Consider the following 21309-nt stretch of genomic DNA (forward strand, 5'->3'; position numbering starts at 1 on the left):
ACGCCCACAGCCCACTAACTCTACCACCGGCCCCCATCTCCCCCCAGAGGCCCACGCTCAGGCTGCGACTGTAGCAGCCACTTGGGGCTCCAGGCAGGAACTATGTGCCTGGGAGGACAGTGCATCTTATCAGAAATGAGTATCCACAGCAAATCACACTGAAACTAAACAGCACTTAAAAGATTAAAGGAAATAAATACAAGCCACATAAATGGTCTTGAAAAAAACCACTTAGCGCTGATATGCATCTCTCAGCAAGCAAACAGGCACTCTGAGCTTGACCTGAATCCATCTTCCTTCCACAGGACAGGGGGCCAGTCCGCAGTAACGGGGTAGCAAGGCAGTGAGGTTGAGAGTGACGGAGAATGTGTGTGTGTGAGGATACTGGGGCACATGCAGGTGGGGTAGAAAATCTTGCATTGATGCCACACATGACACAAGGCCACTCTTTAATGTGGAACACTTGCAGTTCTTCCGTGTTCAGGGTGACCTAGATTAGCTGAGTCACATGCCGGACTAAATATCATGTGTGGGGGGGAGTGTGTATAGTGGGGGTGAAAGTTCTTTTCTTCTCTATCACACAAGCTTTTTAATGGTTGGAATGAAATATCCAGAAGGGTCTTTTACCTAGTCTCCTATGGCTAACTTTATATTTACTCAGGGTTGCCAGATGTCGCCATGGTTGTGTCCATATTAATTAGGACCTGAAAAAAGGTCACACTCACTGGTGTTTCCACTGGATTCTTTTGCTTAACTTGTTTTCCCATGTGCGCTGGGTGCACAATAAATAACCCTCTTTGGTTGAGAGCCCAATATCCTTGCACCGTGTTGCCGCCTGTTTACCTGCGGTGATGTTCAGATGGAAGACTTTCAAGTTAATACCTGTTAGCCAGGTCCAGGGGGACGCCTTGTTCTGGTGCTAAAGTTATGCCTCCTTCTATGCAAGGAAACTATTTATTTTCATTGCAAGTCAGAAAGATCATCCATCACAATCATACTGCATTTAAACTGGGATTTGTTCTCTTAAATGAAACATGCGTTCAAAGATTTCCTCCTGCACTCTCAGCCTGGAAATGCAGATCTGTTCCCTGAAGAGATGGGGAGAATGTCTCCAGCTTAGAAATATGGATGCCGTGGAATGGAGGCTGTTACGTATGGCTCAGGTCCCACAAGAGAAGCAGTGATAACTTCTTTCCCATAAGTAGGATATAAACCATATTTAATTATTACCCTCTATATAGATTCTATCAATTTCAGCATATTTAAAGAAAGCAAATCTAGAAAAACTTTGAGTTAAGCTATAAAGTATAATTTTCACTTTATGGCTTCTGCAACTGCATGAGAGGAATAAAAATTGAATTAAAAGGGAGACTTAAATTTACATCCTGTCAGCTAAGACAAATGTATTGAAGGCATGGGCAAGCACCTGACGCTGATGCACATTCACGGGTTCATGTTCAGCCCGCTTTTTGGCTAATTACAGGACACCTCTGTCTCCGGCATTCTCACTCACACCACGCTGTGGAAACCTCAGGAAGATACGATCTGCTAAAGGAACCTGACTTACCAGCTTCCTTAAAACACAAACAAGTTCAGGAATCCAATGTAGAATTTTTATAGGGGCTGAACTCCATCCAGTCTCCAAGTACTCATAAAATTCAAGGGCTTGTTTTTGCACATCCCTAAGTATAACACTTAATGTGCTGTTGTAACTTCCCAGTGCTCACTTGTCTAATAGGCACTGAATCGAACAGTTTTACAGTTTGGGAAGACTCGGCACTAGAAAAATGTCAGGCAAGTCTAATGAGGCTTCAGATCCCTTGGTTGGCGCTAGAGTTTAATTTAAAGTTACAATGGTGTTTTAACATGTTTGCTTATACTTGACTAAAGAGGATTCGTTATTTCGATGACATAACCTCCAGACAATGTTCTGGGAATTGATTTAAGATGTGGTGGTAATTCCAACAGCCTTAACGCAGAGTCGAACATCTGTAACAACATTTTACTCGACTTTTCATCGTCATTCTGTTTTCGAGCAAAAGCAAGGCAACATCTTCCAGAAACGCCGGCCAGAACTCTGGGCTTACTTCAAGATGGTCATATATTTTACTGAGTTTAAAAAAAAAAACCTTTCTTGACTGGCCTAGCCAGCTTGCAAACAGTGTACCAAGGTTCACCAATGTCTCTTTGTGGGCCCTTTGAGTAAAATGGGCAATGATTTCAACTTTCAGCTTCCCCAAATAATCCAGTGCCCTGACACAGGATGAACTCATCGCTCAGCTCCAGCCTGGGGCACATTCTTTCTCCCCTGTTTCCTCAACAGGGTTTGGCGGGATGATGCCCTTTGAGACTCGAAGGTGAGTTTGTTGGCTGGAGTTAAGAAATAGTTCAAAGCAAATAAACTCAGAAACGTAATAAAAGGCAAACGACCCATAAACATGAGTTGACTGGCTATCTCCATTACATTATTAATCACCACATCTGGAGAAACCCACATCTGCACACACTTAGCAGGTCATTAGTAATGTCATATTCACACTGGAACCACTCAGAGTAAGAGGCATGCAAAGTGGCTGGAACGGAAAAGGCATCTAGCTAACAGAGCTTCCGACTGAAGTCTTGAGCAAGCTGCTAGTTTGCGAGTATGGTAGTTTTAATTATTGTTTATTGTTCTTCATGGTTTTTCTCTTTGGTATTTTGCTGCCCATTACAAGCTAAATGCATGCTGAAATCCACAGTAGTGCATCTGCCTCCTTCAACTGAGCCCAGCATGTTAAGGTAGAGCATTGAGGGGTGCAGGGCAGTTATCAAAAACTGGGATGGGTTCCAGTACTCCTTCACCTGGCTTGGTCACAAGCCGAGAATTGTGAGTTGTGTTCTTGAACTCAAATGGGTCTTTGGAATAGCGCGATCTAGCTTCAACCTTGACTGCCAAACAATAATGAGAAAAGAAAGTGTAAATTAATCCTTTGTGAAATTTTTCGTTAGAAAAGTTGCAAACCAGTTTTAAAATGGAATAGAATTATAGCTTTAAATTAACATGAAAGTTTCTTCTTCACAGCCACACTGAGGGTTCTTTCTTTTCTTTTACCCTAGTGACTTCTTCAACTTCTTTTCGCTGTGTTACTGTCGTCAACATCAGAAGGGATAATATATCAGATAACAGTCTTGTTTGTACAGTAATTTCCAAAAATATACAGAGTTCCCTTCTCCTCTACAACCCACACAGACATAAAAAACTGAGTTTAGCAGCAAGATGAGACCCTTATCTCCCGAAGTCTGCAAAAATGCATCCCACTACCTGACCGCTATATTCCAAGTCATCAACCTGCAATGTTAACCTATCATTTCCATCACAAACCACTGGCCTGGTCAGCCCCTTGGTTGCAACATCGCTGCCTAACTTGCATAAAGTGCCATGGGTTTGCCACTCCTAAGAAAGGGGAATATGTAGTACGTATATCCTTGTATCATGAGTGACATCAATGAAATGTGGATTGTGTTGTAGGTCTTTCAGGATGTGAATGTTGCTTTATCAAAACTGAGGGTAAAGAGAGGGGAAAACTACTGGACTACACATAGAGCAGTGTGCTTCTTGATTTCTGTGAGTTTAGCAAACTTCCTCCCCAAGAAAAATCGTATCAGTCCTACTAATACAGTCATTTTGCAATATATAATTCACAATGGGCAAAACTCCCAAGCTGACCCAAGCGCCCTCTAATATGGATGCCTAAGACTTTCACCAGAAACTCTGGGCTACTTAACTTGGGGGTCTTAGAAAAGCTTTGTGGTCACGTACAAGCCGCCGGGCACTGGAGCACAGGAGGGCACCTGCTTCATGGACAGACATTTCCTGTCTCACGGTCATAGACTACCAGAACCCTGGCTGCCTGGCACACGCACCAGACCAGTGAGAGGGTGAGGGTGTTTCCTTGCACGATGAAGGGGAAACAACCACAACAGGAAACACAAGTGCCAGAAGGAGAGGGAGAGTCTGAGGGAGAGTAATAACCCAGAGGGAGAGTCTGTTCCTGTCACTCCCGTAAAGGAGAGGTTGACTGCCGTCTCAGGATGCGCCCCCCGGGTGGGGAATGCCACGTGCCCATCAGTGAGGCCAGGCAGCTGAGCACAGCCAGGGGGTAAGACAGCCATGTCTTATGCCTGGAGGATCAGGGGGCAGCTCAATATCGGAACATAGGAACTAAGTGGGCAATATCCTTGGAACGAGAGTTTCTGCTCTGACAACCTTGGGACAACACGTATCACCAAGAAGTTTGGTAAACACCTTGCAGTATTATTGATAAGATCCATCCATAAAGCTATTTTGAAAGACCATGGCGAATAGTAACATACAGATAACAGTAAGACAAAAGATACTGCCTCCCAAAAGCAATGCCAATAATAATAACACCTCCACATACACAGAACTCTCTACAATTGAGCAATTGCTTTATCATCACATTACCAGGCAGGGGGATTTCACAACTCTAGCTGAGAGAGAAAAAGTACATTTATTTGGAAAATCTAGAGGGTATGAGTTAAAAGAAAAAAACCCTGCCATTACACAAAGTGAGGATGGAAAGTACCTCCAAGTGCCCACCTGCTCCGGCGCCCACCCTGGGAGCACCCGCCCGGCCACAGACTGGGGGGGCAGGGCAGGAGGCTTACTGGAGCTTTTTCATTTCTGGCTTTTGTAGAGCTAATAGGAGAATGGAGAGTGAGACTTTAAGGAACAATAGGTTATGTAGAAGTTAATCACAGGGTATATTTCTGGCTTTATTCACTGCCTAGGAAACCTGAATTGTGTAAGTTTGAGTTCATCAACACAGAGTAATGAAAGCATTCAGCTCTACACGGGAGGAAAAACAGTATATAAATATATGAACAGATTCTACATGACCTGCATTGCAATGTTTTGTACAGAAACACTGTGGGCCTAATGAATCTTCTACAGTCAAACTGGGTAGATTCGATGTACCTACCATGCCCACATCTCACACCAGAAGCCTGATATGTATGTATCTTGGTAAGAGTCCAACATTTATCAACGTCCCTGTATCTAGAATCTCAGCTCATACATCCTCACTAAAAACTTGACCTGCTGTAATAACTTCCCCAATACTCTGTTCCACTCAGTATTTGGTAAAAAAAATTCCTCTTGGAGATCTGGTTGCCTTTCGCTCTTTTCCTTCTTTTTTTTTTTTCTTGGAACAGGCTGTCTCCATCACCTCAAGGGCAAAGAAAAGTCTCATGCAAAGATCACTAGGTATTAGCTTCTCAGAGACAAGGCAGAGATGAGCAATGAAAGTCTGAGAGCAGATATACAACTGAAATGACAAATGCAAGAATTCCCTTTAATTATTGCTATGGAACTTGGAGACTGGGAAGGTAGTAAATGAAAGATAACTGTTACTTTGAATTAAACTGGGGAAAATGTACAGGAGTCCAACAAAAACAGCCCCTTTTCAACTTTCCTTCTCTCCCCACTCCCAGCGTCAACAAGCTGGTAAACGGTCTGCCACCAAAGAGTGTACGAGACTCATTTATGGAGCCCTGGCATGGGCAGGGCTTGTTTGCCGAGGTTAGGGCTTCGGAACAGAGATGAAGTCTGCCAAGTCCCTAGCACCAAGAGCTGCCTTCTTCCTCCTTAGATTTCTCAAGTTCAGGGGTTGGTTAGTAACCTATAGTCTGGAACATGTTTTTGTATGGCCATGCACTAAAATGACTTTTGTATTTTTAAATGGTTGGAGAACAAAATCTAAGAAGAAAAATACTTATTAACACATTAAAATTATATGAAATTCAAAGTAGTGGCTATAAATAACATCTTACTAGGACATGGCCACGGCCCTTGTTTACCTGTTGTCTGCATCTGTTTTCCCGTCACAACCAGAATGTCAAATGGTTGCAATGGAGGCTGTATGGTTGGGAGAGCCTAAGATGCTGATTCGCTGGCCCTTGCTAGAAAAAGTTTGCTAGTCTCTGCTCTTCTTGCATTTTTTAATTTCCCCTTTTCAAAAAGGACAATGTTTTTCCAACCTGCCAAGATAACCAAATGGTCCTGGCTGGCATAGCTCAGTGGATTGAGCACGGGCCTGCGAACCACACGATCACAGTTCGATTCCCAGTCAGGGCACATGCCTGGGTTGCAGGCCAGTTCCCAGCAGGGGACTCATGAGAGGCAACCATACATTGGTATTTCTCTCTTTCTCTCCTTCCCTTCCTCTCTAAAGATAAATAAATAAAATCTTTAAAAAAAGATAACCAAATGAAAAGAAACAGCCCACTTTAAGGGAAGAAATTGGGCAAAGTTGGGAAGGAGAGAGGTAGTTGAGTGCCCATAATGTCCCTACCATCCAACCCACTATTAGTTCTGCAGGTCCCCTTGCATCTGAGGAAACCAGGCAGGTGAGTGTCCCCTCTTCCAGCTCAAGCTAAGTTAGAGCCATCCACCCTGCACTTTGAAGATCAAGGCGAACCACGTCTACCACGAGCAATTCCCTGAAGCTGTCAGTGTCGGCTGCAGGTCCACCCTGCAAGAGCCTGGACAAGACAACAGATTAACCATTAGACCAGATATGTTGAAAATATGCAGCTTCAACCTTTCCCCAGCTAGCTCAGAGCGATATACAGATGATTATTTCAACCGTCAGCTGCCGCATAGATTTAAACCCCTGCACAGTAACTCCTGGATTCATCTGCCCCTTGTCAAACTCGCCCAGCTTTAGTTGGAGGATACGTGGGGTGGCAGTTTCCCTGTGAATCCGGAATGATCCAGACGGCTGCTGTCTCTTTGTTAACAGGAAGCCAAACTGATGAGTTTGTAATGCGTTTCTTATCAAAGGTAGTTCCAGAAAGCGTGTCCCATCGGTTTGGCTAGAATTTCACATAGACGAGATTAGGGCCTTAATCAGAACATCTCTGTTATTTTCATGAGGAAATAGATAATTTGCACCCATCCCATTAAAATCACTTTATGCCGATGAATTATGTATTTATGAATTTATAATTATCCTTGATTTTTCCCCTCTTGCAGTATACTTAATAAAATCATCAGCTGGAGCCTACAAAGCAATAGTGCTTAATAGATACAAGCATGCTAATATATTTTTTTAAGTTAATGCTGATCTTTTTGAGCTGTGTGTCTAAAACGATCATGGTGAATAAAGGGATTGTAATTTTCAACTCATACGTTTCACAAAGACAAAATGGACTGTAATGGAATTTATGGAGCCTGTAAGAGAACTCTTCTTCTAGTACGGTTTATTATCAAATAGATTTGGACTCACTGAAGGACAGGTCGGGTCCCTCTGCAATGCATCAGGACAGAACAGCTGAGTCACAGAGCACTGCTCCCGGCGCTCGGGGCGTGTCCCTGGGAGTGGGACCAGCTGCCAGTCTTCTGTCCTGCTGCCCGGTCTAAACCCTGCTGACTTGCAAACTCCAGTACTTCAATGCTAGTGTGAAAACTGCTATTTATCCTCTTTATTTAAAATTCAGACAGTGTACTCATCATGGGTTTTTTGTTTTTTTTTTGCATTTTGATTTCTTTAAACAATACTGCATTAAGTTACCATTTACCTTCATTACTGAGGTTGTTGGTGCCCCCTTAGGTTTGGTCCCCAAGGTAAATGCCTCACTCCGGTCCTGGCCCTGCCCTGTCCACCTCCCCACGGGGGTCTCCACGCTGGTTCTGCCGCCCTGCCCCTCCTCACAAAGAAGTCCTCGTACTCTTTGTCTGCACACGTGCCTCCAGGCTCCCTTGTTCAAGGCTGGTCAAGGCGAACATAAAACAAATGTTATTCTTTTGATCACTTCGCGGTGTTTGCATGAGATTGTTCAGGAAAACCCTTACAAGAAAGGCTTCCTTACGGATTTATGAATTGTCAGACATCCAAAGGAGCGGAGAAAAGATCGAGCTGCCTCAGAAGTGTGAGCTATGGCACCTGCCGGGGTGAGAAGCAGGAGAGAGAGAAAGGTGCGGGTCTCTCGTGGACTTGGTTTCACGCTTCCCTCAGACTCTCCTGGTTTTAACACAGTGCGGATTCACATCGCCACTTGGAGGGACAACTTCGGATTTGCTTATATGTTTTGACTCAGATACTACCTTTCTTCTCTTTTTGCTTTTCCTCCCCTTAAACAGCTTCCAGTAAACATGACTGGCAGAAAATGTCGATCATATTTTCATTTCCATTTTCACTTTATTATATATATATTTTAAATTAATGCTTGCCCCAATGATTCTATTTGAAAACCAGCATAGAATCTAATTGTATATATGTGAAATTATTTTCTAAACCAGAAGATGTTATACAGTTAAGAACCATTATTATTATTAATATCATTATCATTATCATCTCACCCATAAATATCATATTTTCCACTGAGCCAGTTGTATTAAAGGCCCCTGAGAATTCTATTATGTATTCCAGATGGTTGCACCAGTACTTTCTCTGAAACTCAGATAAAAGCAAAATGCATGGGTTTTTAGTGCAACCCAGGTACGCCACATGGCCTGATGAAGAATGTTCTGCCAGAACACTTTAGGAAACACTGTATGCTTTTAACCTTGGGAGGTAAGACCAGCCCCAGATTGTGATTTTACACTAAACACAGCATTTAGTATATTTCTTAAGGGCACAGTCACCTTCTAAAGATGTTCTTGAACTATGAAATCATTATCTGTATCCCAGTATAATTTATCTTCAGACACATCCCATGCAACATTTTAAAATGCTAGTGCCTGGTGGGTCCCTTTCTGCTCCACACCGTTAGAAAACAAGGTGTGGGATGCAGGAACGGGGCCGGAAGGGTTAGGGGTGTTCTGGCCTCACCCTCTTAGGGCCATACTAAAGTGACACGAATAGGCAGACCTAAAATGAGGGCCCCAGTCTGCTGACTTCTGACACAGGTCACTCGCTGTCAGAATTCTGCTCAGGAGAATACATCTCCTGGATCCAGGGCACCCTTCCAAGTTCCTCTGACCCTCACTAGAATTTTGATCTCAGATAAGTCACTCAACTCTGTAATGTCCCAAGATCTGTTGTTACCCTCACGGGACAGACAAGGACACACGGATCTGGAACTGCTGTGGGGCGGAACAAGACAACCAGAGACCACGGCCTGACAGCCTGAGCACAGTCCGGTGCTCTGCTTGGCACCGCCCTGCTGGCCCACAGGGTTGTATACGTGGAACGATCTTTAAGTCTGAAGATGTCTGTAAATTATGGATTTCTAATTTCTGTTTTAAAGACATGCAGAAGACTGGGCTTCCATTTCAGGGACCTGCCTCATGGGGCATGAGCTCACCAGCTGGTCAAATTCCCCAGCATGGTTTACTGTACCCCAGCCGTTGGGTAGGCACCCCTCTTACATCTCTGGCCCTGGCTCCAGCAGCACTCAATGAGAGAAGGATTCTAAGATATGGGAGAGCCCTCTACCATGATCAACTTATAATGAGCTAGAAGGAGGTAACATTTAAGTCCAAGGGCCCCGAGGCTACATTGCAGGGTCCAAGCACCGCTACTGGGCAAATTACCTAACTTCAGCTTTCTCACCTGTAAAATGGAAATAGTCAGAGTACTTTCTTCCAAGGGCTGTTGTGAGCATGCACTGAAAATATGGCAAGTGCTTACAAGAGTTTTTTTAAGCAAGCTCTTGATAAATGTTACCCATCATTATCATCTTGGCTTTGAGAAATCGAGGTAACTAAAGTTCTCGGCCACGGGGTCCTTCGCCACAACGTCAGTCTGCTTTCTCCTGACTCTGTTCTACCCTAAGGCCCTCAAATGCACTAACACTCTCTCCACTGCTCCCAACAACTTCCCTCGGACCCAACCATCCAAACAGGGTGAGATGCGCCCCCCTCCCCCGCCATCTGCTGCATCCTGTTCAACTGTCACCTGTGTCCTGTATTTCACATGGCCCCAGTGAACTGCTCAGGTCAAAACAATTAGGCTATGCCAAGTGTCCTAAAAACAAGAAAAGCCAGAAAATATTTAAGTGGGTCTCAACTGGAGAAGGCTGGGACCATTCAGGGCGATAACAAAGGAAAGTCAGATGGAAATGTGGAGAAACCCCACTGCTCCCTCTAAATTACAGGAAATTCACACTGCCTGCTTGTGATGGGCTCTTTCCCTTGAATTTCTGGTGGGAGGTCGTGGAATTGGGGCATGCACGTGGGAGACGGCGGGATGGGCAGGGGACAAGGGGCAATGGCTCCTTCACGATCCCTTCTCACCCTTCCTTTCACCTACCTACTCTTACCCACCCTTCCAGGAGCTTAGCCTGCCTCCTCTAGGAAGCCTTCCCAGATGACTGTAATAAGGTAGAGTCCCTCCATTCTCCAATTCTCATCTCACACTCCTCTGACATCTTTGTGTTTTTGCATTAAAATTTGTTTTCCATTTCATGCATCTCACTTCCCAACTACACTTACAAGGTCCTCTCTGGTAGTTTTCAAATCTCTGAATATCTCATTATGCTGAGCCCCTGGTAATGTTCTGAATAAATATCTCCTAGATGCCAGAGAGGCAATGTTGCAGAGGGGAGAAGCACAGCCCAGTGCTAAGGAGCCTGGGTTCTAGTCCCGGCTCGGATCAACTGTGTGGTCTTGGCCAGACACCCCTCCTCCCAAAGATTGGCATTAATTACGTATAAGGACCTTTTCAGCTCCGATTTGTAACGCTGTGGGCTTAACAATCTTTTCTGTTACTTGACGGCTATCACAGGAGCCAGCCATGAACCAAAGGCCTCATAACTCAGCAGCCACATACAGTTTTCTAACATTTCCTACCAGACTCAAGCCCAGAAAAGCACTGCCCAATGGGAGAGCAGGATTCCTGCTCCAAGGAGAGTGTGGTCTAGCTCAGAGGTTCTCAAGCCTGCCTTTCAATACAAGGAACTGGAGAACTTTACAGACACCAGGGCTTGGATCTCACCCCAGACCCACTCAGCAAACACCTCCTGGGTGGGAGCTGGGGCTGCCCACTGCTTTTGCTTTTGCTTTTCTTTAAAAAGAACTTTAAAAAGACAGTAAGAAAGAACCACAAGTACAGCTGTAGATATGGGATAACTGCATTAAATATATATAGTAATTCACAAGTTCTGTGAAATACCAGCTAAAATGGGATTACACCACAGCACCAGACGAAGGACAAGCGGGCTGCTTTAGTGAGGGCTGGGAGGTCCAGGGCGGCCAGGGAGAAGCTGTGACTTGGAACAAGGGCCGGATGGACAGAACTGTCAGCCCTGCCCACCTGCGTATCCCCGGAATCAAGCACAGGGCCTGACACAGTGGGGAACCCCGGCCATGGCCACCATGCCCACTCAAGCTGGAAAGGGCAAGCTAGTGGGGGGAGCAGCCTGAGCAAAAGCAAGGAGGTGAGGAGGCACTAATCTAGGGAACTTTAAGAAATTCAGCTCGACAGGGGCAGAAAGATTTACTTAAGGGTGTAGATGAGAGTATAAGGGGCAGTCAGTGAAGGCTTTAAATTCACAGTGACAGGATGTGGGTAATATTGGGTGGTAATCCGAGTCCTCTAAAAGGTTTTTTGGTTTTTGTTTTTTTTTTTAAGATTTAAATACTCAAATTCAAAGAGGGCACTGGTTTGGTTTGCATCTTGGCTAAGTTTATCACCCTCCCAACCTCCACCCCCAAGCCAGCCTACTTTCTTTTTGGCCACTTAGAAGTTACAAAGGTCCAAGATAAGACACACATATGTGCGTGAAACTAAACACGAGGAGGCCCCTGGCAGTGGGCCAGTTCCATTGGAGGTCTCACTTGTACTCTGGAGATTGTATTTGACAGGAAAATAAAGTTATTTCATGCCTTGGAAATGGGTCCTGTGAAATTCACAAGGTTGCTGCCTCACGGGCTCAGCCAGGTAAATCCAAACTTTGGGACGGGCATTTCCTGCTGTCCGCTACTCGAGTTGATCCCGTCCCCGTGAAGGGAAGGGGAAGGAAAGCCACCAGGGTTTGACTTGGACAAGAAAACTGATTGCAATCAAAACGAGGGCTTTCGAGTGAACTCACTGAAAAGGAAATGTTTCCCCAACCCTCCGCTCCTTTGTTTTACCTAATCAATAACACTTCGGGGTTTTGTCTGTCAAAAGCATCTGTGAATAAAATGAGGATGTACTTAATACCATCTGGATCCTTGACCCACGCCCTCTGCCCTAGTATGTCTAAAAAAATAGTTTCGAAATTCAAAAGATAAAATTCCAACTGGATTCTCAAAATGGCTTCAAAATTTGAAGTTACAAAATGTAAGATATTTGTATTCAAGATTCTTTCTAATCTGACCGGTAGCACTTAAGAAAGAAAATAAATTACTGAGTCATTTGGGATGTACTTTACTCTCTCCTTCCCTTACTTTAATCGATCTATGGTACCAGGACAGGCTCGAGTTTACACCCTAACACCCAATAGAAAGGAGCGATGTAGGTTTTATAAAAATAAGTTAGTAAAAAGGCATAGCTGTGGCTTTAAAAAATAAAATAAAAAGAATTTAAAAGGAGGCTGTATGAAAAAGAACCAAAAATACAGGATTTTTCCTTCACTGATGCCCAAATTGATAATCTGATTAACCTTGGTGTGGGCAACCTTATTTAAAAACCAGAAAACTAACAAACAACCCAAAGAAGGCTGATCCCGCTTCTCAGAAATTTAGCGCCGGCCCAGGGAGACAAGCACCATTCTTCGGTTAACTTGGATTCTAAAGTAATTCTTGATGAAAGAGCATAATATTAAAATTATTTTTATATAGCACATTAATCCAGTACATAAGCCACCTTTATAAAAATGTCCCTTGTTATCCTGGTGTAGAACGAAGCCTAGGAAATTAACTTGTATACGTAAATATTATATAAAAATGAGAACTTTCTACGTAATATGCAGACGGTGGAGGTAATCCAGTCTTAGAGATGAGAATCTCATATTGTGTGGCTTCCTTTTAAAAACAGTAACATTTATTTAACTAACTCTTTTGTTCCAAAAGAGTATTAAGGGAAGCAAGTTGGATTTAAAGAATCGTAGCAATTGAGAAGTGTCTTAACGGAGGCATATCTCCTCAAAAAATAAACAAACTCAGTTTTAGACATTCATCTTCAAGAAAGAAAGGACAGCACATCTGGGAAAAGAAAAGGCTGAAAGCCGGACAGTGGTGGTGGTGGTGCTTACACTGCAGGCAGGTAGAAGGTTCATTTATAGAAGAGCAGCGCCACCTGCTGGCGATATGGATTTCAAGCCCCTCTGGTTTGCTGGCCATCATCTGTCTTACAATCTATGCATAAATATACAGCAGTATTTCTCAGCTGCTGTTATACATAAGAATTTTATTACCAGTCGGCAGATTTCCAACACACTGGTTGCAGTTTAATAATCCTCTATTACCTGAAGTATGGGTTACATAAAAACCTAGAATGTTAATTGTTGACAAACCCATTCTAATATGTAAAGCACTGTAAGTCAACCAGTAAATATCCAAATAAACCAAAATGGATTGCTCTTTTTCTGCTAACAACATGTTATTAAATACCACAACTTGATCGCTTACATGAAAATAACATTCATATATTTCACTGTACTAAGAAATCAGAAAAATGCATTATAATCATACTGAAGGCTTTTCCTGCATTTACAATTTTGAGAAAAATATTTTTGCAAAGAATGCCTTTTTCCTTTCTTTAAAAAATGTACTTAAACCAAGGTGTCATTTGGGAAGTGTTTATATGTAACAAAACGAGTTATAAATAACTAATATTACGTATATAAAATGGTACACTTTTAAAATGGCAATAGAGAAGTCTTGGAAAATATAAGTCACTGGAACAGTGAGCATAGAGACACTACCTGTCATCTTGCAGAAAAAGATCACACAAACAAGATAGCGAAGAAACGCAATAAAAGGAAGAAACAGGAATGTGATAGGTGACTCTGATTGCATCTGTAAAGGAAACTGTGAAATAAATTAACACCCAAGTGCCCACGAAAGGCGTATTGTATAGCTTCATGGGAGTGATCGTTATGCAACAGAGAAGGCTGGTGATTTTGAAAGAACAGAAATAAAGTGCAGGCTGCGAAGTCTGGTGGTGATAACTAATGACCACGCTGCTTACAACTCTGATTTGATCTCTAAGAGAAAAAAAATAAAAAAGTACTCTACAGGAAAGATGTATGCAAGTGGGCTCGTATTTTTCACTTGAAACAAATAAACCCTGAATGGGATCAAAGGGCCCCAGTAAATGAAAAATGACAGTTCCTAGGTTGCCCTGATTTGATCTCAAGCAAAACTACCATGCTGATAACACCCTAGAGCAGGAAGGTACGGGAAGGGGCGAGTGCCACTGCCTGTTCGGCTGATGAGAGGCCTGGTCTAATTTCAAAGTTATTGAGATTTAATCTCTAACAACAATGAAGATTGCTCACATTGCAATCAAAGGGTATTCCTTAAACACACACACACTCACACAAATGCTCAGTTTTTTTATTTCTGATGGAAACGGTGGAACCCCTTGACATTCAGCTTTTGCACGTCTAAGCTGTGTAAGGCATGCGTATAAATTCAATCAAATGTTGAGATGCTTTCTTTGAGCCCAGAGGCTCCAGTTATCTACCATCAGGAACCGACTAGATGGCTCTCCCGCACAGGCTCATCTCCCACTTCCACTGGTTACCACTGGCTTCGGACAGAGTTGCCAGGAGCAACTTTGGGCATATGGGGAGGGTTTGGGGGAATCTGGTGGAACTTAGGGCTGTTAAGACTTGAGCTGAGGGCTTACCCTGCCTAGACCCAACTCCCAGTGTGTCAGCCAGTACATTAGCACAGCGAGAGAAGGTCCCTGAAGCTGGCTGGGGCCTGAGTGATTAAAGGTGCAAGACTCGCTTCCAAGAACAGCTGGAGTAGATTCAAATTGATGGGGACTCATAGGTGATGGAAAGGGCTTGAGTTAGAGGTATATTGCAGACCTGGGAGGTGATGAGGTCACTGGGGGAGTGGTGGGACAATGGGTTAGCCACGCCTCCCCAACGTGTTCCTCCCCCCACCCAGACTCAAATGCCCCATGACCTGTGGAAGGGGCTACATCAGCAGAAGCCGTGGAGGAAATGCATTGCGTTCTAAAGAAGCAGTCATCAATCCTAGATCAAGCTATCCCAAACTGCCCAACAGTCAAAGGAAGCGGCTGTTCAGAAACCAGTGCTGTGTTCAAGATGGTCGAAGCAAATAAGAAACAAGCTCTCTGGGCTCAAAGACCTCTCTTCTCCCAGAACACATGGCTAATGAACTAGGGGAGCACATTCTCAACATGGTTTTTGTTATTCGGCATCCACTGAATTTCTACAGTGTGCCTCAGCTGGTGGGGACAATGCACTGAGAACTCAGACCATTGAGAGTTGTCTGTTTTCGACTTCTAAAAGCTCAATATGGAAACTGCACTGAATGTACAGCTTATAAGTGTTACAGGATTACAGAAAAGAGACCCATTAAATCTGATCTAAGTGGGGAGCTAGATCAGTGAAGAAATCTTCATCAAGAGGGCAGTATCTGAGCTGTGTTTAAAGCAGGAGTCAGTGAACCTCTATAAACATCAGGCCTCGGGCTTTGCGAACCATATGTTCTATGTTACGACTATTCAGTATAGCTGTTTTCACTTGAAAGCAGCTATGGACAATATGCAAATAAATGGCCATGGCTGTGTTATAATAAAACTTTATTTGCTAACACAGGCTGTGAGCCAGGTTTGCTCCATGGGTCCCAGTCTGCAGACCCTTGCTTTAAAAGAAGGGTAAGCTTCCATCAATGCAAAGAGAGAGTGGCAGAATCACAGACACAGGGAAAAGTTATAGAACTACATTAAATAACAAAACAAAAGACATTTTTAGAGAATCACTGGATGAAGGATATTCACATGGAAAACGGAACTAGAAAAATAAGTTGAGGCCAAACTGTGAAGGACTTTGAATGCCACGTTAAGAAGGCTAGACACTGTCCTACTGAAGACAAGGAGCCATGAAAGTGGTTTTTCCTCTCTAGAATGGGATACCAACGTGATCAAGTATGGTGGCACGAGAGACCAATTAGTGGGTGGGTAACGGTGGTAGACTAGCGAGCAAAAAGGAGTGCCTGAACTTGGCAGTGCCATTGAGAATGTGAGCAGAAGGTTGGAAAGGTAACCCAGTGGTCCAGCGACTAGGCCCTCAGCAGGGCAGAAGAGGGAGCAGCAACACAGAATCCTCTGGATTTCAAAATGTGCACCAATACTCGCTCAGCCCGTCTCTAAACTGTCCTCACCTCAGGTCTAGGGGCAACGGCAGGGCAGAACGGGTGAAGGGCTCGGCCCAGCTCCCAACACTAATCTCATTAATGAGAAAATCAGCAAGAAGCAGAGCCCAGCCCTTCACACAGCAGTTTAGGAAAGGTGATGATGGGAAGTCCATCAACTCACGACCTAGGATCCACGACTGTTACTTTAGGAGGCAACACACTGCTGCCGCTGCTTCTGCTGACAGGCGCCGGGTTTGGACGCAGATGCACCCCTTCCACAGGTCACGGGGCATTTGAGTCTGGGCAGGGGGAGGAGCACGTTGGGGAGGCGTGGCTAACCCGCTGTCCCACCACTCCCCCCGTGACCTCATCACCTCCCAGGTCTGCAATACACTTCTAACTCAAACGAGCTTTTTCCATCCACCCACAACTCCCAACACTAACCAGACCTCAAAGATATGGAGGCCATCATCAACAAAATAAATGTAACAGAACTTTAAATGTCCTCCCTCCCCACCATCTGTTCCCCTCTGGCGTGTTCCACACACCTCCTGCCATGTTCCAAAAACACACGAAATTCACTGTATCTACCTCCATGCCCACTTGTGAGGTGGAGAAGGCACAGAGGCGGTCTCAGCAAGACGACAAGTGATGAGACCCAAAGTCACAGTGGCAACCCCTCTGTGAGACAGGTCAAGTTATCATCTCCATTTCACAGATGAGGAAGCTAAGGGACAGAGAACTTCGCAAACCTGCTCCAAGTCCTATGGTAGTAAGACATGATGCCTATTCTGGGCTTGCCTAGATGAAACGAGATGTCAGTGCCTCGAGACATAGGAAGATTCACACGTGGCTAAGACATTACTTGGACTACAGCCCTCGGCATTCACTGAGCATCCGTGTGGTGAACATACCAAAGCACGTCAGTGCCAGGAATGACTTCCAGGGTCCCTAGGAAACACTCAAATCCCACCTCTACTCTCTGTCTCCACGCTGTGAGGTTTCCTGGAACTTCAGGCTTCATTTGCCAAGGGTATCGCTTAGCTCCCTGCACAGTGAGGGGAATGGCTTGAGACTCCCCTAGTTTTTATCAGAGAAAAGACAGGAATGTCTAACAGACACCCAGCTGCACCTTCACAGAGGAGCTCTGTGAAGGGGCCCTTCCAGCCCTTGCATATCTCCCACCCTCATCCCGACTTCCAGGCTAGTCTCTGCGTCCCTACAAGTCTCATCCTGTAGTGTTCACGGTGCCCCTCTCCGCTCCCCAGCTTATCGTGCCTCCTTTTGCAGTAACACCTGTTTAGGGCTCTGAAGCATCCCTGCTGGACGTGTTCTCTCAGTTGGATGTGTTACAGGCCGTGTGTGGAAACGGACTCATCTGCACTGAAAAAAAAAAACCCAGATCAACCTGGACAAAATGCAGAGAGCAGTTCAAAGCAACTCAAAAGTAAGAGTGTCTGGTGCTGCCTGAGATCTCTGTGAGCAATCCAGAGAGCTCTCTGCCCACTCATCTCAAGCAGAATAAATAGAATATTGGCTCTTAACAGAAAATAGCCATGGCCCACTCAGCCTTTTTGGACATCCCTAGGTGAGAGGAATGGGCACACGGGTGTTGTTGGATTTGATCGGCCTGCACCAAATCACCGTCAATGGTCCTAAGAGTCAGGAGTGGCCTCCAATGTTTCTCCACATTGGGGCACCCGACGTGGTGCCCGCAGGTGGTCACTGCTCTTGACAAATGGGCCTCTCTGCTCACACTGGCTTCACCCGAAGCTTTCCCCTCTGTGTGCCACCCCGACTCACAGAAACACTACCCAGTTCACCAAAATTAGCGAAACTGAACGCAAATGTCACTAGTCCTCGATTTTCTAGGACAAATGCTCTTACACACATATGTCTTGAAACTTGAAATGTTGGTAGATTTTTGCCTGTGATTTTTTTTGTTTTTGTTTCTGTATCTTCTTTCCCAATATTTAGCCTTCGCATAGAATACAAACTATACCTACTAGCTGCTAATTTTCAAGATACTTCACTTACATCCTTGATTTTCTCGCTACATTTCCCCCTTCATCTTCTATCCAGTTCTTTATGTTTATAAATATGTATAGATGTATGTGTGTGTGTGTGTATGTGTGTATATATATATATATATATATATATATATATATATAATTATATCGTAAGTTGCTTAGAGAGTTTTAACCTTCACAGATCCAGGACCATCCTGCTTCCAGCACACTGCTATTCCTTTAACTGATGGTTGAGAACCTCTTCATTTATTCATCCTTTTACTCATCAAATATTTACTGAACTGGAACCTGCAGGCCGTTTCCTATTCAAGTATCCTTGCCAACACTTGAAGCCCAACCAAAGATGCCAGCATGCTACATTTCTGAGCGTGGAGGGAAGGAAGGAAGGCCACCTATAGGTTCTTTCTTGCTTGGGTGCAATCCAACAGAAAGTGGACACTGGCTGAATGGAGGTGACTTTAATGCGAGCCCTCAGTTCCACTCCCCGGAGATGGCCCGCATTTTGGCACACATGCCACTCTCTGCACTGCCCATCCATGTGGCGTGGCTCCAGCTCTGAGGAGTAGCCTTTCTCACTTCGTTTAAGTCCCTCAGTGTAGCTGGTCATCTGATGCAGATGCGTCTTAACAGCTTCCACTCTCAGCTTGCACAGGTTTACCCATAATTCCAGGAAGATTTGGTATAGTCACACATCGATCATATTGAAGCAGACGGAGTGGGGGTTTTCAGGATTACTGGAGAGGCCAGGGGAGCATTTCCTTTCCTGTTTCCTTGGCTATAGGAGGAGAGCCCCTTGTGAGCAGGACTGAATGAGCAGAAGGGCCGCTGCAGAACCTCCCAATGCTTCACCCAGCTCATCTGAGTGGGACGGACATAAGAAGAACACCCCCTCACAACAAGAATCTGTGGGCATGTCCAGAACCCACCTCCGCACCAGGCACACTGTCTAGCCCTGCTCCTAACTGTGTGAAAGGACACAAAGGTCCTTTCAGTGCTGAGGAGTCAGCTGTGTGGGTCTGACAACACTGCACTGCTTTCTGTTCATGGAGAGTCCCCCTGGGGAAACTGAACTCTGCAGGGACGGCAGCTTCCCTGAGTACCTAGGTAATTCAACACGCTGCTTTGGGAGAAAGGCCCCAAGAGAGGAAGGACAACACCCAGTCTGTTCGGCAACGCATCCTGCTTCATCCACTTCCCGAAGCTGGCATCCTTAGTTTGCATGCCCCACCACTGGAGGGGGACGGAGGACTCAAGCACTTTTCCATGCTGTTTCAACAACCCTTTGGGTTGACGGTACGTACAAATCCTACAGCCATGGACGCTGACATAGAGACACCACAAACAAAGACAAAGGCCTCATGCACAGAGAAATGCAAAGGAAAAAGAATTGTGCTGTGGTCCTTAGATAGGCCACGCGCCTTCCCCAGATTCTGTGTAGCAGCACCTCATATGCAATGTTTTGTATTTCCATTGGACAAGGGTAAGTGGTAGAAAACTACAGTGGATTTTCAGTGAATGGGATGAGAAATACTGCATTTTTTCCCTCCCTAGATCTAAGGAGACATGCTATCTCCCTGAGAAAGATGAGAGGAAGAGTCTCATTGCCACACACAGGGATTTAAAAAGTAATTCCCATGAGCTCTAACCGAAGAAGCCACATGCAGCTTCAGCCAAGATGCTCCAGGCTGGTCACACATCCCAGCTGGTGGCCCCCACCCACTTTGCTTCTGCCGTCCAGCCCGGGCCAAAGGCGTCCATGCCAGTGATGGAGAGCTGCCTGCCTCTCTCACCTTCAACATGCTCAAGGTGTGCATCTGATTGGAAATGGGAAGAATGGTGAGGGAGGAAGAAGAAACACCAGTTATGGACAGGAACTGGATGGAATGGATACGCGGACCTGGGGCAGCAGACGGGGCCCTGCAGGCCTCCGGTCCTGGCCGAGACTTGAGTAAATTCTCTTCCAAGAAGAAGACCCCACTGAGCCCAAGCAGGAATTGTGATGACCATCAGGTCAGCTGGGGAGAACTGTGCTCAAGAAATTTAATGGACAGAATTCAACTGCTTCTCAGCTATTAATTAAACATTCTTTAAAAAGACCTTCACTTCTTGGCATCGCCTTTGGTTAACATGCTTCTGCTGCCGAGGCCTCGAGTCTGGCGATCCCGCCTGGGCCCTCTTTCCTGGGGCTTCTCAGAGCGGCTGGGCGTCACCTCCTCTGCACAGCACCCCTCTGCAGCTCATTGCCCTCGCAGGCCTCCCAGCTGCCCCCTGCACCCGAGTCCTCCTTCCACAGCTGCCACAGAAGTCTTCCCAGAACAAAGCCCCTCGCATCACTTCCCTGAGCAAACATCTTGAACGAAGTCTGTTGTATTTCAGATTAAGAACGAAATCCTCATGGCTGAGCCCCTGTCAATACAGGCCCTACCTAGCCTTCGGGGCTCCTCTCCCTGTAGTTTGCTGCGTAGGACATAAGCTCAAACCAAACTGGGTGACTGCCTGTTTGGCAGGAAGCCCCTGACCTCCCCACTGCCTCACCTTTCCTCATGCTGCCAGGCAGAACACCCTTTTTCTCCGGTTCTCCAAGGCACATCTGCAATGATACATCCTATGGGATCTTTCCTTGGCCGACCAAGAGAAGGTGACTTCTGGGCCTCTGCGCCTCTCTCTCACAGCACTCCCCACACTGTCTTGAGTCTTCATTACTGAAATCCTCATTTTTTCTCTTCCCTTGGAGGTAGACAGACCTATGGATCATCCTCAACTGTGTAACTGAGACACTCAACTTACTCCCCAGGCCGTGGAGCTACCAGCTTGTTTTCGAATCCCAGCCCTGCCACCGACTTGCTGCATAGCCCTTGGCAGGTCACGGAACCTCTCTGTGCCTTAGTTGCCTCATCTGTAAACAGCACAGTATGGGTGCTTTGATGGCAAATAACAGTTACCCGGTCTTGATAAGGATTAAATTCACATTGGTAAAGGACATAAATAGCCCCTTCAATGCAGCAAATGCTA

At 45.2% G+C, this 21309-nt stretch overlaps 1 protein-coding gene across 8 annotated transcripts in view; it reads right to left on the bottom strand.

Annotated features, from left to right (window-relative positions):
* KCNMA1 (potassium calcium-activated channel subfamily M alpha 1) overlaps nucleotides 1–21309 on the bottom strand; it is a 728885-nt gene that overhangs the window by 92761 nt on the left and 614815 nt on the right. For 2 of the 8 annotated variants that reach the window (XM_037056369.1, XM_037056368.1), the window contains exon 19: nucleotides 2842–2928. The exons of the other annotated variants lie outside the window; for them this stretch is intronic. In XM_037056369.1, coding sequence (XP_036912264.1) covers nucleotides 2842–2928 — 87 coding nt within the window. The remainder of the gene's footprint in view (nucleotides 1–2841; nucleotides 2929–21309) is intronic. 8 annotated transcript variants of the gene reach the window in all.

Source organism: Sturnira hondurensis, unplaced genomic scaffold (assembly GCF_014824575.4).
Source record: "Sturnira hondurensis isolate 20B ecotype Veracruz unplaced genomic scaffold, ASM1482457v3 Scaffold0008916, whole genome shotgun sequence".
NCBI classification, from domain to species: Eukaryota; Metazoa; Chordata; class Mammalia; order Chiroptera; family Phyllostomidae; genus Sturnira; species Sturnira hondurensis.